At 38.3% G+C, this 17,000-nt stretch overlaps 1 protein-coding gene across 3 annotated transcripts in view; it reads left to right on the forward strand.

The window, feature by feature from the left end:
- Positions 1-3,272: 3,272 nt before the first annotated feature.
- WDR48 (WD repeat domain 48) overlaps positions 3,273-17,000 on the forward strand; it is a 57,220-nt gene continuing 43,492 nt past the window's right edge. Inside the window, exon 1 of one of the 3 annotated variants that reach the window (XM_053600438.1) lies at positions 3,273-3,372. In XM_053600438.1, the coding sequence (XP_053456413.1) occupies positions 3,325-3,372 (48 nt within the window). In that variant the 5' untranslated portion in view covers positions 3,273-3,324. Of the gene's footprint in view, positions 3,373-3,395; positions 3,466-17,000 lie in introns of those variants that run through there. The other 2 variants (XM_053600439.1, XM_053600437.1) reach the window with 2 other exon arrangements.

A 17,000-nucleotide genomic window follows, 5' to 3' on the forward strand; every position in this document is an offset into this window, starting at 1 on the left:
ATGAGTAGGAATTCTGGCCACAGCATTAGCTAAGGACTTAGCCAAAACCAAACTGCATCAAAAACACACCAAAAGTGTGTATCAGTGTCAAACTTTTTAGTTGCCTCAGCTGGCATCAAGTGGAAAGTAAAACAGAGACAAGCTGTTCCTACCAATCCTTACACAAATTACAGATTTGTAAGCAAAGTAAATGCTGTAATTGTTTTAAACCATGATGCTTTGAGGGTGATCATACAGCAATACATCAAATAAACAGGAAGAAAGAGTGCCAAATATTATACACAATTTCAGAGTAGATATTGCATCCAACAGGACAGCATCAAAAATGGTTATCTTCCAGAAAGGCATCATATCTAAGTATTCAATATAGCTTCATTAAGACAAGGTGCTTCTTGGTCATAGAGTACGTAATTAGACTAATGAATTCCATGGGCAATAGCTTAATGCATTAATTCTTTCATTGTAGAGTGAGTTTCCTTCAGAAACAATATGGCATGAGATACAATGATAGTGTATAAACCATTTATTAAGTCCTTTGATGACTACTGGTAGAAGTACAGCAAGCAGGGAAAACAAATCTAAATCTAGAATAAGTACATTTCAGAAATGACTAGTTAACAACCCTCCCCTAATAACAGAGCCAATGGAATAGACTTGCCCACACATGGCTGGCTGATGCTCCTGGAGCATGAGGTATATCAACAACTCAGAATTGCTCAATGCTGCTGAACCTAAACACGGAGCAGTGGTTTGGTGATCCCATACACAGCTCCAATCCTGTCATCATTGCCATTTCATTCATGATTCCACTCAGCAAGCACTGAGACTAGAAAAGGAATAAAGGAAGATGAACTTCCTCCACAGAACAGTTCATTTCATCCATACAATTCGTAAGATTCAGGCTGGACTTGGTGCCTCATGCCTGTAATCCCATCACTCTGGGAAGCCAAAGCAGGTTGATTGCCTGAGCTCACAGGTTCAAGACCAGCCTGACCCAGAGAAAGACCCTGTCTCTAAAAAATTAGCGGGCATTGTGGTGGGTGCCTGTAGTCCCAGCTACTCGGGAGGCTGAGGCAAGAGAAACGCTTAAGCCCAAGAGTTTGAGATTGCTGTGAGCTATTACACCACCGCACTCTACCACCAAAGGCAACGAAGTGAGACTGTCGAAAAAAAAAAAAAAGAAGATTCATTCTGAAAGGTCAATCACCCTATCTCTTCTCAAGTCTCCCTTGTCACTAGCCCTCCAGTCTTGCTTTTGCTATATCCTTGACAAAGAGGCCAAACAATTATCCTCTGACCCTGAGTTGATTATGAACTATTACAGCTATCTCTCCTTTTAGGCAAAGTGAACATCAAGACATATTGCTTGAAATTCTGTCAACTAAAAGAACTTCACTACCTCAGTGATCTTCAAGTCCAAAGCAGGGCTACAACAATATAACAATCCATTTCTGGCAAGTACCAGCACATTTTGCAGGGCAAGATACCTGCGTGGTTCCTGGAACATACTGGGCTTGCTAAATAATTATTTTTAAAAATCCAGATCATATCCTTCGCCTGCTTAAGTCCCTTCAATAGCTTCCCTTTGGTCTAAAAGACTTTGCTGGGTGTGGCCTCTGCATTCGTCTTTTGTCTCTGTACTCTAAGCCTTGGCCTTCAGTTTCTTGAATATTCCATGCTTCCTCGAGCCACAAGATCTTTGCTCAGGCTGTTCCCTCTCCTTGCCTAGTTAATGCCACCCTTCAGGTCTTGACTTAAGGATCACTTCTGGTCTTATAAAGATCTTTCTCCTCATATTCATTTACATGTTTAATTAATTGCTATTTCGTCCTGAGATTAAGTTCTGTGACTATGACTATGTGCATTTACCACTGATTCCTCAGCACCTGACATAGTGTCTGGCATTTACTAGATACTAAATATTTTGTTGAACGAATGAATTTTTGAGTAAATGAATGAATACATGTATAATAAAACACAGTAGAGGTAATTTACCTGTAAGTTATCACTAACAAGTTTAAGATTTCTGTCATCATAATTTTTACTCCACTAATTCACACATTTCACATATTTTTATTTGAAAAAGTTCATCTGTCAAGATAACTTTCCTGAGTACTTACATATTAGCACTACATAATAAAAATATATGAGCCATGTATGTAATTTCTTTTTAAGAAACAAGTTCTCACTATGTTGGTTAGGCTGGACTCAAGCTCCTAGGTTCAGGAAATCCTCCCATCTCTGCCTCTGAAGTAGCTGGGACTACAGGCATACATCTCTGCCCTTGGCTCTTAATAGAATTTGTTTATTCTAATAACCATATTATAAAAAAATAATTTTAATATTTTACTTAATATATCTAAAATATTATCATTTCAACACAAAATCAAAACAAAAATTATTAATGAGTTATTCTTTTCTTCATACTAAGTCTTTGAAATTCGGTGAATATTTTACTATTAAATATCTCAATTAAGACTAGCTATAGGGCTCAAGTGCTCAATAGCCACAGGTGGCTAGAGGACCCCTTATCAGATGGCATGCCAAACAGCGCAGTTCTATAGGATTCATTTTCACAATAAAAAATATCACCCTATGATTTAACAATAAAAATAAATAAATAAATAAATAAATAAATAAAAGAAAAAATATATCACCATCCTCAGTTTCTATACTGAGTGTCAGGAAGGATCTAATAACTTTCCCAGCATAAACAATGATTTAAACAAGAACTGAGCTTCAGTTCAGGGTCTGTAACTGAGAAAGCTCTCTGGGAACAATTTTAACTTTTCACCTTTCTGTAACATCTTTGTACCTGTTTTATTTAAATGAATTCTTCGCTTTTCTTGAGATGGGGGCCACCTCCTTTGCAAGGCTATTTCTCCTCTTTTGAGGCAAATTTATAGTTCTCTGTATTTTCACTTACTATATGGCAAAACAGTCTGTTCCCATCCCTATCTAGGAAAGGTTGGGGGTGGCGCGGAGAGCCTGTCCAGCGTTAAGTATCTCAGGGCTTTCCCATTCCCTGCTTGGTCCTCAGGAAGAGGCGCCTGGAAAACAATGAAAACAATGTGTAGGGCCACACAACAGCTGAACTCAGATTACTCCCTTGGCTCCAAAAAGTGGCCCTCCCTCCATCAATATTAAACCTGCACGAGAGTTTTGTTTTCAGTTACATCCACCTCACCACATGGCCAACAGCTACCGCAACGAACCCAGCCTACTTTCGGAGGCACAAACAGCCCTTAGCCTAACGAGATGAGGCAGGACATCCGCCCAGTTCGCGCCACTTCCGGAAGTGACGTACCAGTGTCAACATGCAAGATGGCGGCCCATCACCGGCAGAACACGGCCGGGCGGAGAAAAGTGCAGGTATGAAAGCCTGGCTCCTCGGCCTTCCGGATGCTGCTGGCAGCTCCGGGCCTGCCTCTAGTGAGCAGATGCTTCGGGCCGCGGCTGCCTAGGGTAGTGGCTTGAGGCGAGCGGGCGGGACGCGGCGGGAGGCGAGGGGTGGGGCCGCGGCGCTAACGACTTGAGGAAGGGGCGGTGAAGGGTGGGGGGCGGCCGATTTGGCGGTTGGGTCCCAATGTCGGGACCCTGGCGTCCTGCGTTCTGAGCCCAGGGTTACTGGCCGCTGTCCTCCTGTAGGAATGGATTGGCGGGCTTGGATTGGATTTATTCCCCGCCCACCTTCCTCCCCTTCCCCTGCCTTTTTTAAAAGCGGTCTGCCTTTGCCTAATTGGAGCCGAGGCCTCCCAGCGCTTCCCCGAGCTAGGCGGCGGTGAAGTGAGTGGGCTTGTGCGGGGGCGTGGCGAGTTGGCCCAGCTCGGACTGCACTGAGAGGTTTCTGTGGAGGGTTCTGCACGTGGGATCCCCCAGCCTTCTATTTGTGGGAACTATCTCCCAGGTTAGATGAAAACGATGTTGTAATGTGCTGGTGTTTGTGGAGAAATTATAATTTCAATTGCTTTGGAATTTCATGTCGTCTTTACCATTTCTTCATCTGCTGTATGCATCCTTGAATCCTTGTTTCTATAATTTGTCATCCAAGGGTAAAGAGCTATCTAATTCTATCATTACACCTTGATGAATTCGCTTTTGTTTGGAGTGCGTTTAAGAGTTATTGCTGCTTATTATTTTTGGGAAGTAAAAGCCCTATTATAGGTGTTTGCCTGCAAGTATGTGGTAGTGACAGTATGGTACATTTATTGATTAAACATTTACTGAGCATTTGCATTGACCCTAAAGGGCAAAAGGATTGAGAGGATATAAAAGTAAGTAACACCCAGGCTTTCTGAAATTTGACATCAATCAGTGTTTAATAGGTGACCAGGACAAAGGAATTCCATTGAGGTAACCCCAGCAGAAGGCTATAGGCCATGAAGTTTTCTGAGTACAGAGTTCATATCTTTGCTTTATTGATCTCATTGATCAGTACAGTGTCTTAAACACTCACTAGGTGTTTGTTGTATTAATAAGTTTCTGAAATAACTTACCCTGTTAGATGATCTTTTTAAATACATTAGTGACAGGTTTTAAGCAACTCCAGTATCCAAACGAGGTAGTGAGACTAAAATGTAACTCAAATTTGTAAGGTAGTTGTATTATGGATTCTATGGTACTATCCTCCTTAACAGAATAAGGGTCGTTAATTGGGCTCTCAGTTCCTTGCATTAAAACCTAAAAGGCAATTGTTTAAAAGTGCAGGATGGGGAAGATGTAAATTAACAGTAGTAGGTGTGGAAAAACTATTTTAATAAGCTTAATGTGGGCCAGTGTATGTAGAATGAGAGAGGTGATAATTCTACTCTTCACTGGTCTGAGTACAAAACTAGAGCTTAGAGTTCAGCACTTAGCACTTGGTTCTTCATCCTATGTCAATCACTTTGAAGAACTGGCTTAAAACTACTTCCTGTAAAGAGCATTTGAAAGACCTGTTTAAGATTAGCCTGCTGAAGAGAAGATTCGGGGAGCTTTTATATTTTGTCTCCGTCTGTAGAAGCAACATGAGAAGCTACAAGGATTGATTTAATTTTAAACATCATTGTGTATGGAAGTATTTTTAAACTAATGTATGTTTATTGCAAAAAAATGCCACAAAACAATACAAAAGTATAAATTATAGTTGTCCTTCACTTTTCAAAGAAAAGCTACTGTGAGCAGTGTGATATATAATCTTAGACAAGGGCTTCTCCGCCTCAGCCCTGTTAATATTTTAGCTGGATAATTCTTCCAGAGAGGGAGGGGGTGTCCTATATGCGTTGGCTTCTACCCACTAAATGTAGAAGTGCCTCCCTAGTTGTCACAACCAAAAACATCTCCAGACATTTTCAGATGTCCCCTCAAGGGCAAAGGTGCCCCTAGTTTAGAACCACTGTACTATACCTCTTCCTGTTGTGTATCTGACTTGTATGATTTTTTTTTTTTTTTTTTTTTTTTTTTACTGTAGATAGGGCCATCATATTCACTGTTTTGTGTCTTGCTTGGTCAAAATTTTAAATAAGCATTCTTTTTGACTCATAATTCCTTATCTAAAAATGTGTTCTACAAAGTATATATATATATACCTCTTGATAAAATGGGGCTTATTGTAGGAATGTTGTCACTGTGAAAAATAATACCTAAATGTCCATAATTGATAACTGAAAATCTAAACATCTGCAATTAACAAGTTATGTAGTGGATTAATTTGTAGTTGTTAAAAAGGTAAGCTAGGGCGGCACCTGTGGCTCAGTGTGTAGGGTCCTGGTCCCATATACTGAGTGTGGCGGGTTCAAACCCAGCCCTGGCCAAACTGCAACAGCAACAAAAAAAATAGCCAGGTCTTCTGGCGGGCACCTGTAGTCCCAGCTACTCGGGACGCTGAGGCAAGAGAATCACCTAAGCCCAGGAGTTGGAGGTTGCTGTGAGCTGTGACACTATGGCACTCTACAGAGGGCAATAAAGTGAGACTCTGCCTTTTATTTAAAGGTAAGCTAGATCTGAATTATCAAAAGGTAAATGTGGCCAGAAGTCAAAAAAGCAAGTAAGCATAGCATGGTCTCATTTCCACAAAGGAAATAATGCATTTTAAGTCTTAAAGGATTGTAACGATAATTATCTCTTTGGAATTAAATTATGTGATTATGGGTAAAACAGCACATAGGATATCTTTTTACTTTAAAATATATGTAACTTTTTATTTTTGAACTTTTTACAACATTATTTGCTTTTACAAATAAAATTTACCTTTTGGAAAAAGTTTATATTGTTACTTGGCTAAAATATACAGTAAAACCTCTGTAAGTTGACCACCCAAGGGACTGTAATAAACTGGTCAACATATAGAAGTGGTCAACATCAGGAACTAGGCCTACTATACTGATAAACTTATGTACTTTACTTTCTTGTGTGGATCTTGATAGAGAATATCATGCGAAATCATTCATAATCAAAACACAGTCCAATCATATATATAGTATTATGCAAAATCAGTACACTTAACTATTTTTTCATGGTTTAATCATTCTTTATGAAAAAAGAGTTTATCTTGGTCTGTTTCTTATTCTTATTATAAACATAAGTAGAGCAAGCACTCTCACTGCTGGCTACACCAATCAATATACCTGGACATTTTTCCACAGCAGATGACTTGAACTACATTATCAGATCCCTGATATCCTCTCCTTTTGGAGTCTCTGTAATTTCTGTGTCATCCTCACTTGCTTCTTCTACTTAATCAGATCCTTAATGCACTTTCACTGTGGTCTGTATTTCAGTCATTGTTGCTTGGAAAATTACTTCTGGCTCAGGTTCTTTATAGGTTGTCACCTAATCACCCATTGCAACAAAACCTTTAAAATCTACTTCTAATTCTGCCATGGGAGATGGACTGTCTGATGGGGCCAAACATCATGCTCTTTACCATGGGCTGCGGGAAAATTGTCTATTATTCCCAAACCCCAGCTCCAGGCATTCCCTCTTAGTGGCATTTTGGCTGCTTTTGTCCCATACCTCATGTCCTAGCAACACACTATGCTAATTTCTTGAGCAGCCTCTGTACATATTTTGCTAGGATTTGTTTGCCTTGAGGGAAATATTGGAAGCAGATAGGGGGAATGGAGAGGCAACCACTACTTACCTCATATTCCTGCCAAATATTCAGTCCTTTCAGAGATCAATGTGGTCTTTATTTCTGATTTCAAGTCCAGATTCTGAGTTGGTTATTTAATCTTTGAGACTTTTTTAAGGAAGGAGAATGCTATCAAATCCTTAAGGAAAGACTCTTACAAATTAGTCATATGTCCAAGGTGAGTTACTCTTTATTTTAGGATAGGTAGTAAAAAATATGCCAATGTGACATCTGTTAACAAACTTTTTCTGTAAAGGGTCAGTTAGTAAACGTTAGGCTTTGCACTTTATTGTAGTGTGTTATAACTGACTCAAGTCAGTGTCCTAAGCATTAAAATCTGCCATTATAGCTTAAAACCAGCGATAGACAATACCTAAATGAACAGGTGAGCTGTGTTCTAATAAGGGTAGGTTACAGAAACAGGCATTGGGCCTGATTTGGCCTACAGGCAGATTTTTTGGTAACCCCTGGTTTAAAAGATAGCAGGCTTGAAGATATCCTGTTTTTATTTGCAAGACTACTATTTACAATACTTTAAAAAAATAGTAAGGCTCAAGCAGAAAGTCATGGTTCCTAAGAGTGGATAGGAGAAACAATATGGGATTTATTGATATTTGGCTAGTTTTTCATGGAATGGATAGTAACCTTGCATAAGAAAACTGTGTGATTTTATTTACAGCATGATGTTGAATAAGGCAGAACTATTCATGTTGTAAAAATTCAGGTCTAGATTGCCTGGGGGTGGTAGATAATCTATATATCTTGGTAAGAGTTTGTAATACACAGATGATTCATCTATCTGAAATATCTATCAGATTTGTACATTTCACTGTGTCTGCATTTTACATGAAAATAACTATAAATATATAACTATTTAATCTTATATATGCTAAACTATTTAAGAGAAAGTCTTATTGATGATGTGCAACTTATTTTGAAAGGCATCAAAAAATAAGGTGAATCAAATGAATGGGTTGATGTGCAATAAAGCAAGTATGGAACATGTTAATTGAATATAAAAGACTATATATGGTGGATATAAGGCTGTAAAATTTTTCCAATTTTTGCATGTGTTTGAAATTTTTCATAATAAAATGTTGGGCTTTTAAGATTAAAAATAGTGGGCAGCACCTGTGGCTCAGTGAGTAGAGCGCTAGCCCCATATACTGAGGGTGGCAGGTTTGAACCAGGCCCCGGCCAAACTGCAACAATCCCAGCTATCAGGAGGCTGAGGCAAGAGAATCGCCTAAGCCCAAGAGCTGGAGGTTACTTTGAGCTGTGACATCACAGCACTCTACTGAGGGCAAGAAAGTGAGACTGTCTCAAAAAAAGATTAAAAATGGTTAGATGGTGATAAGCAGTAGAAAGCAGAGGGCTCAAATTTTATGGTGACAAAGAAGGCCTTGCAGAGAAGCCGGCTTTTTTCTTTTTTAGACAGAGTCTCACTCTGTCACTTTGACTAGAGTGCCATGGCATCAGCCTAACTCATAGCAATCTCAAACTCCTAGGAGGCATTCTCCTGCCTCAGGCTCCAGAGTAGCTGGGATTACAGGTGCTTCCCACCACACCCAGCTAATTTTTCTATTTTTAGAGGAGATGGGGCCTTGCTCTTGATCAGGCTGGTCTTGAACTCCTGAGCTCACGGTCCTCCTGCTTTGGGTGCTAGGATTACAGGTGTGAGCCACCACCACACCAGGCCAGAAGCTGACTTTTGAGTAGAGATCTGATTGAAGAAAATGATAGCCGCATAAGCATCTGGGGGGAGAACATTCCACTGAGGCTATCAAATGCAGAGGACTTAAGGTGGGAATGTACCTGGCCTCTTTGTGGAACAATAAAGAAGGCTTTGTGGCTGACATATGGTAAGTGAGTGAAGAAGAGTAGAAGGTGAAATCAGAGAGCTGACTCTAGGCCAGTACAGGGTCTTATAGGTCATAGCAAACTCTGAGATAGGAAGTAAGGAATGTTATATGTATTTTAATAGAATCTTCCTGGCTGCTTTATTCAGAACAGACTGCAGGGCAGAGCAGGGAGACCAAGTAGAAAGCTATTTTAAAAATCCAGATGCTATGTGATAGTTATTCCAACCAGAGTGGTGAGAAGTGGTTGAATTCTGGATGAGTCTTGAAGGTCAAGCCAACAAGTAAGGCTTGCTGACAGGACGTGAGATGAAAGAAAGAGAAGTAAGAATGGCACCAAGGTTTTGGACCTAAGCAACTTGAAGAATGGAGTTGCCATTAACTAAGAAAAGCTAGTTTGGAGAGAACTATCAAGAGCTCAGTTTTGGACATGTTCTGGTTAAACTGCCTATTAGACATCAAAGTGTGGAGGTGAGTTAATACACATCCTGAAGGAGCCTGGGTGAAAAGCCCAGAGTGTCCCCTTTGTCAGCCTGCTGTGCTTTGAAGTCTCTGCTATCTTTTTTTAAGTGAATTTTGTGCTTATTCCACCACATCCACATTTGTTTCATATAAAAAATTGTTTTGTTACTGTGGTAAGCAAAATAGATTCTCCCTGAAAATGTTCATGCCTCAATCCTTGGAGCTTATGTGATGTTATATGAAAAAAAGGATTTTACAGATGTAATAAGGTTACAGACTTTAAAATGAGAGGATTATCCCCATGGGCCTATTCTAATCATATAAAGGCCTTACAAACAGAGGACTTTCTTGAGCTAGAGGCATAAGTCAGAGGGATTATGAATTGTAAAAGAGAGATTTGAGTTCTGAAAGGGTGAGGTGAGGACTTCATGGCAGGTAAGGACCACTGGAAAGCTGTAGAAGGAATGCAGGGAGCAAAGACGGACTCTTGGCTGACAGCTAGCAAGGACAAAATTGGGACCTCAGGCCTACGACCTCAAGAAATTAAATTTGGCCAACAACCGGAATGGGTTTGGAGGCCAACTACTAGACTACTCTTTCCTAGAGCCTCTAGTAAGAAGCATAGACCTGCTGACCTTTGTCAGTTTTAGACTTGTTTTAAGCAAAGGACCCACTTAAGCCCAGCCTGGACTTTTGACCTTCAGAACAGAAACAGACTTTTGACCTTCAGAACAGAAACAGTAAGTAGGAGGGGTTTGGGTTTTGTTTTTGAGAAAGAATCTCACTCTTTTGCCCAGGTTAGTGTGCCCTGGCATCGTCCGAGCTCATAGCAACCTCAAACTCCTGGGCTTAAGCAATCTTCCTGCCTCAGCCTCCCAAGTAGCTGGGACTTCAGGTGCCTACCACAATGCCTGGCTAATTTTTCTATTTTCAATGAACATCAGGTCTCATTCTTGCTCAGGCTGGACTTGAACTCCTGAGCTCAGGGGATCCTCTTGCCTCTGGCTCCCAAAGTGCTAGGATTCTAGGCATGAACCATTGCACCCAGCCTGGGAGTTATTTTGAGTCACTAAAGTTGTGGTATTTTTTTAGAGCAGTAATAGAAAACCAGTCTGATTACCTTCAAATAAAATGATCAAGGAAAGATAATGTTTTTCTCTTGTTTCTACCCTTTATCACACTACCAGTAACTTTAGAGGAATTTAAGTTTGAAAGGAAGAAACAGATTGCATGAAGTTCAATGGTGAGGCATCCTCACCATTTTTTATTTGTTTTGAGTCTCAGATAGTTGCTTGAGTAATGATTATTAATCAAACAATGCTTACTGAGCCTGCTTCAGATGCTTACAATGTAACTTAACTGGATACTTGTGTGTTGGAGACTACCCTATTATTTTTTTACCTGTTGGAGTTCCTTTAATTGGCTCTTCCAAAAATGCATATATCCTAGTAAAGGCCTGGCTTCCCATCCCCTTGCAAGGGTCTTAGAGTAACTTCTACCCCAACATTTAAGCAATCAAGATAGTCTGATATGAATCCTCATCTTTTCTGCCTTAACCTGTACTCTTGACTATATAAACGAAATTTTTCCGTGACCATGTTCACTGAGTTATTGCTTCTATCTCTAGCATCTTCTTCTTTTATCTTTCCTTTACTTCCATTACTTCTACTTACAAACGCTTGCCTATATCTTGGGGAAAAAACAGTTACTTCACTTGACTGTTTATTTATTGAGACAGAATCTCACTCTGTCACCGTGGGTAGAGTGCCATGGTGTCATAGCTCACAACAACCTCAAATTCTTGGTCTCAAGCAATCACGAGTAGCTGGGACTACAGGTGCCCACCACACTGCCCAGCTAGTTTTTCTATTTTTAGTAGAGATGGAGTCTCACTTCTTGCTCAGGCTGGTCTCAAATTCCTGAGCTCAGGCGATCCACTCACCTTGGCCTTCCAGAGTGCTAGGATTACAGGCCACTGCACCTGACTTTACTGTCCCTTTCATTTATGCTCTTTCCCCAACTAGAGTATAAGCTCCAGAAAAACTTTTGTTCTTACTACTGTATACTCAGTAATTAGGACAGTGCCTGGCAACTAGTAAGTGTTCAATTAATAATGTGGAAAGAATTAGATCTTATTGTCCTCTGTTTGTCTATAGCCAAACCTTTTTTTTTTCCTTTAACAACTAATTTTTAATCCGTTTGCCTTTCTGGACCTATTGTTGTTTATAGTTTATTTTCGTCCTTTGAACGGATCTAATGTAACTTATCTAAACATTTTCTTATTGAAGATACTGTTTCTGTTTTTCCCATTATACTATAATTTGCTAAAAAAAAAAGAAAAGTAATGATTTATGAATAGGAAAGGAAGTCTTACAAAAGTAAACAAAAGACAATGATAGATAATATAGAATGCATAAAAGATGAAGGATAAGTTTGAAAGTACTACTATCTGACTTTTGGGAGTTCAAGAAAGAGCAAAGAGCCTGTATCCTAGCATTCTGAGAGGACAAGGTGGAAGGATCTCTTGAGCTCAGGAGTTGGAGACCAGCCTGAGCAAGAGTGAGACCTCATCTCTACTAAAAATAGAAAAAAATAGCCAGACATGATGGCAGGTACATGTAGGCCCAGCTACTCAGGCAGGAAAATGGCTTGAGCCCCCCAAGAGTTTGAGGTCTCTGTAAGGTAGGCTGACACCATGGCACTCTAGCCTAGGGCAACAGAATGAGACTCTTGTCTCAAAAAAAAAAAAAAGAATACAGATGGTTCTTAATAATGGATTTATTAATAATGCATACAAGAAAATTTCCCAGAGCTAAAGTACAAGAAATCTAATCAAAAAAGATTCTCTAAATGCACAGCAAAATTAATGATAAAGGACCAAAGCAAGAAATGTCTTTTTTTTTTTCCCCAAGAAATGTCTTAATACCAAAAACCAGCATGAAGATCCTAAAAGCTTGGGGATGAGGGTGACATGGTGATTGGGAACTACAGAAGAAGGAATATGGAATCACTTTAAAGTTGAATGAAACAGAATGGCACTGATTGTAGTGGCAACATTGGATGCTATAGGAAGTGAGAGCAATGCCTTCAAAAGCTGAGGGGATTTTTGTACATGGATTTCGTTATCCTGCTGAATCAAATATAATTGTAAAGGAAAAAAGACCTTTTCAAGCATGCAAGGTCTAAGTAACGTACTTTTTTTTTATTTTTCCCATCCTTCCATATATTTTATTTTTTTATTCTTTTTTTAGTTTTACTTATACATGTGTTTATAAGGTTTCTATTTTTTTGCCTTCACAAAATTAAAAAAGGCTTAAATTTTAATAACAATAACAATGTTTAAAATAAGGACTAGAAACAAAAACCTCATAAAGAACGAACATAAATACATTCAGAAAAGGAATCAGACAATTGCTACATCGAAATATTAAGCAATAATAATAATGCAAAGAAAGTAACATTCACATTGTCAAATAAGAGTATGTCTTATTATAGAATGCTTTGACTCTGAGATTGGTACTTTTTTTATGTTAACTTTCTTAAGGTATTGGGGATGTACTTAAGCAAAACTGGGGAGCGAACAAAGAAAGAAGGCAGCATTGCAATTCAGGAACTATGACTCTAGCCCAGAAGAGTAGTAAAGGGAAGCCCCAAAGGTGACAGCTGTGCCAGGCAGACCTCAAGGGCAGCCAACCCAGATTGGAATGAGAAGTTGGATTCTGAGGGAGAGGCCTTCTGGGAAAAAGATAAGGGAGTTGGGTAATGGAGTTCTGTGGTATAATTAAAGAAAATTGAAGTTAAAGTAGAGGAAAACTTGAAGAAGGAAAGAAAGAGAAAACAAAAACCTCTATGAGGAAGGACATATATTCATAATATAATACCAGACAGCCTTCCGAAGTCACAAAAATGTACAACTGATTATTCAACCTAAAATAATGAAATATCCATCTGTATTAGTAGAAGGTGGAAATACTGAGGGCAATTTCAGAGCTACATTGTAATTTACAATAGCGTGAGTAAATTAGCAGTGTCTAAAATGGATAAGCCAAAAAGTTGTAGGATAGATAAACATGACATTTAGAGAAACGCAGTGACTATCCAGTAGAAATAACCAATAGTTGAAATTAGTGACCTTTAGGGATGAAGACTGGCTATGGTAAGTCTTAGACAGTGGGGAGTCTGGGGGCTTTTTTAAGTTACATTTTTCTTTTTTTCTAAACATTATGCTATAAGAAGTAAGAGATTGTTTTTCATTACAGTCTTCAATACTATTTGATTTTCTAAATATAGGCAGGAATTACTTCGATAAAAATTAGATTATAAAATTTAAAAACTAAGTAATATATTCCGATTGTAAAACATTTACCATGTAAAAAAGACAATGTGTGAAAATCATCATAATCCTATTACTCAGGAATAACTAGTGGTAGCTTTATATATGTATTAATATATCCTTCCAAACTTATGTATTTATTCTAAATATGCATTTAATATTCTGAAGCATTTTTATGGTAATTATTATTGTATACTGCTTTGTTGGACCACACTTAAAAATATCTGATGGCTTTCTTCCTATGTCAGTCAAGATCTACATCAACATTTTTAATGATTGACTAATACCCTCTTTTATTGATATATGTGCCAAGATTTATCCAACTAGGTTACTTCTATTTTTTTACATTTTTTATGTGTATCACACATGCGTAGTAGAAGCTCTTAAAGAGTTTGTCCCAGACTTGTTTTGCCAGGAATTATTTTCTACCTATAATGAGAATCCTGACAGTCAGAATTATTCTTTCACTCTTGCCTACTAGACCAGTCAGATAATCTCCCACAAGTCTGGATATTAAGATTTAGATATGCTGCACAGTCTCAGTTAATGGAATGTACTCTAGATAAACGACCCTGGAGCCCCAGGGGAAGAAAAATTAAGAGAAACTGACCTTAACATTGAAGCCAACTTGTTTTCTGATGGCTTTCCAACATCCAATTCATGCAACAAATATATATGTCTTTTACATGCCAGACTTTATAATGAGGATACAGTGGTGGGAGGAACAAGGCAAAGTTCTTTGCCTTCTTGGAGCTTTTATTGTAATGGAGACAATATAACAAAAAAGATTAATATGGAATATGGTAAGAAATACGAAATAAGTAGGGTAATGCTATGAGGGAAATGGGATGAGGAAAGGCCTTTCAGAGATGACCTTTCTACCAAGGTCCAAAGAATAAGGGCAAGCAAGACAAGACAAAAGCTGGGGGAAGAGAATCCTGTGGGGTTTGGAGGGGTGGGGAATCTTCTTGGCACAGGGAACAGTAAATGAGAAGGCTCTGGGACAGGAAAGAGCTTCATATGTTTTGAGGAAGAGAAAGGAGTTTGAAGTGTCTGTCTGAAAGAAGCTGGGTGAAGCTGAGTGTGTGTGAGGATGTAAGGTTAAAACAAAGCATTTGAGGAGTTTGGACTTTAATGTTGATGAAAAGCCATTGGAAGACTTCAGCAGAAAAGTGCCATGATTTGATTTTGAAAATAACTCTTTTGAGTTAGGACTGTATTTATTGCCCTTAGGCTCTTATTAGGTATTTGTATGCTCATGTTAAATTCTCCTTCTAAAAAAGAAACAACAAACTCTTAAGCTGGTTTGAGTAGATAGAACTCAATCAGTTACTTGTACCCAAGACTGATGTAGGACAACAACATCCTTGTAGATATTTGTGTCTGTAACCCTGACCTTTTTTAAGGGATAAATTATTGAAGTAGAATTTCAGAGAGCATTTTGAAGAATTTTAAGCTTTTAATAGCTATTCACAGGTTGTCTTCCAGAAAGGTAAGGATTTATACATGTATCATTAACATCTGAAAGTGATCCCTTACCCTCAGGGAAAAAAATGATGGCAGTTATTAAAAGAAAAATCTTTTTGTATGATAGGTACCACAATCTCATATTAATTATGTATTTGATTGTTTATATGTTTATTGGCCATTTTCTTTTCTTTTTAAAAAATTTGATCTTTGTGATCTTTGTTCCTTTTTCTGTAGGAAAATTTGACTTTTCCTTATTGTTTTGAAAGGAATTTTTGTTTTGAGTAAACTCATATTTATTTCATTATTTTCTCAGATATTTGCCCCTTAACCTTGCTCATGTTACTTTTTGACATTCAGGTTTCTTTTTTACAGAAATAACAGCTTTATTGAGATAAAATTCACATACTATAGAGCAGGGGTCCTCAAACTGCGGCCCATGGGCCACATGAAGACGGTGTGATTGTATTTATTCCCATTTTGGTTTTTTACTTCAAAATAAGATATGTGCAGTGTGCATAGGAATTTGTTCATAGTTTTATTTTAAAACTATAGTCTGGCCCTCCAACGGTCTGAGGGACAGCGAATTGGCCCCTTGTTTAAAAAGTTTGAGGATGCCTGCTGTAGAGTGTACCCTTTCAAAGTGTACAGTTCATTGATTTTAGTATATTCACAAAATTGTGCGTTGATCACCTAACTCTACAACATGTTAATTATCCCATATCCATTAGCAGAAACTTCCCACCTGCCCCCCTCCTCCAAGCTTCTGGCAACCATTAGTCTACTTTCTGTTTCTTGGATTTGTCTATTCTGGGCATTTCACATTTATAGAATCATAAAATATGTGACTTTTGTAGATGGCTTCTTTTACTTACCATAATGTTCTACAGGTTCATCGGTGTTGCATGTTATCAGTACTTCACTCCTTTTTATGACTGAATAATGTTTTTCATTTTATGAATATAACACATTTTAATTATCCATCTCATCCATTGATGGATATTTTGGGTTATTTCCACTTTTGGCTATTGTGACTACCACAGTGCTATAGACATTCTTGTACAGACAAAAGGTTTATATACTTGGTCAGATTACTTTGCTCTTTTCCTTTGTAAAGATTGCCATCTTCCTAATGTTAGAAAAGACTTCTCTGCCTAAGCACTATGTAAATATTCACTTGTCTTTTAAAAATTATTTTTATGATTATTAAATTTCAATCTTGAGGCCAGGTTACACGCCTGTAATCCTAGCACTCTTGAAGGCTGAGGCAGGAGGATTGCTTGACGTCAGGAGTTCAAGACCTGCCTGAGTAAGAATGAGACCCTTTCTTTACTAAAAATAGAAAAAATTAGGCAGGCGTGATGGTGCATACCTGTTTTTTAAGGTTTTTTTTTTTTTTTTTTTAATTTAGTTCAGGTTCATTGAGGGTACAAAAAATTAAGTTACACTGTTTGCATTTGTTAGGTAAAATCCCTCTTATAATTGTGTCCTGCCTCCAAGAGGTGTGCCATATACCATAATCCCACATCTCCCTCCCTCCCTCCTTTCTCCCCGCTCCCTCATTCCTCTACCCCCCACCTGGAATTGATTTGAATTTTCTTTTATGTGTGTATGTATTAGACTGTCTAGAATTGAGTACATTGGATTCTTGTTTCTCTATTCTTGTGATACTTTACTAAGAAGAATGTGTTCCAACTCTATCCAGGTTAATACAAAAGATGTAAAGTCTCATCTCTTTAAATGGCCGAATAGCATTCCATGGTATCCA

This window comes from Nycticebus coucang, chromosome 8 (assembly GCF_027406575.1).
Source record: "Nycticebus coucang isolate mNycCou1 chromosome 8, mNycCou1.pri, whole genome shotgun sequence".
NCBI classification, from domain to species: domain Eukaryota; kingdom Metazoa; phylum Chordata; class Mammalia; order Primates; family Lorisidae; genus Nycticebus; species Nycticebus coucang.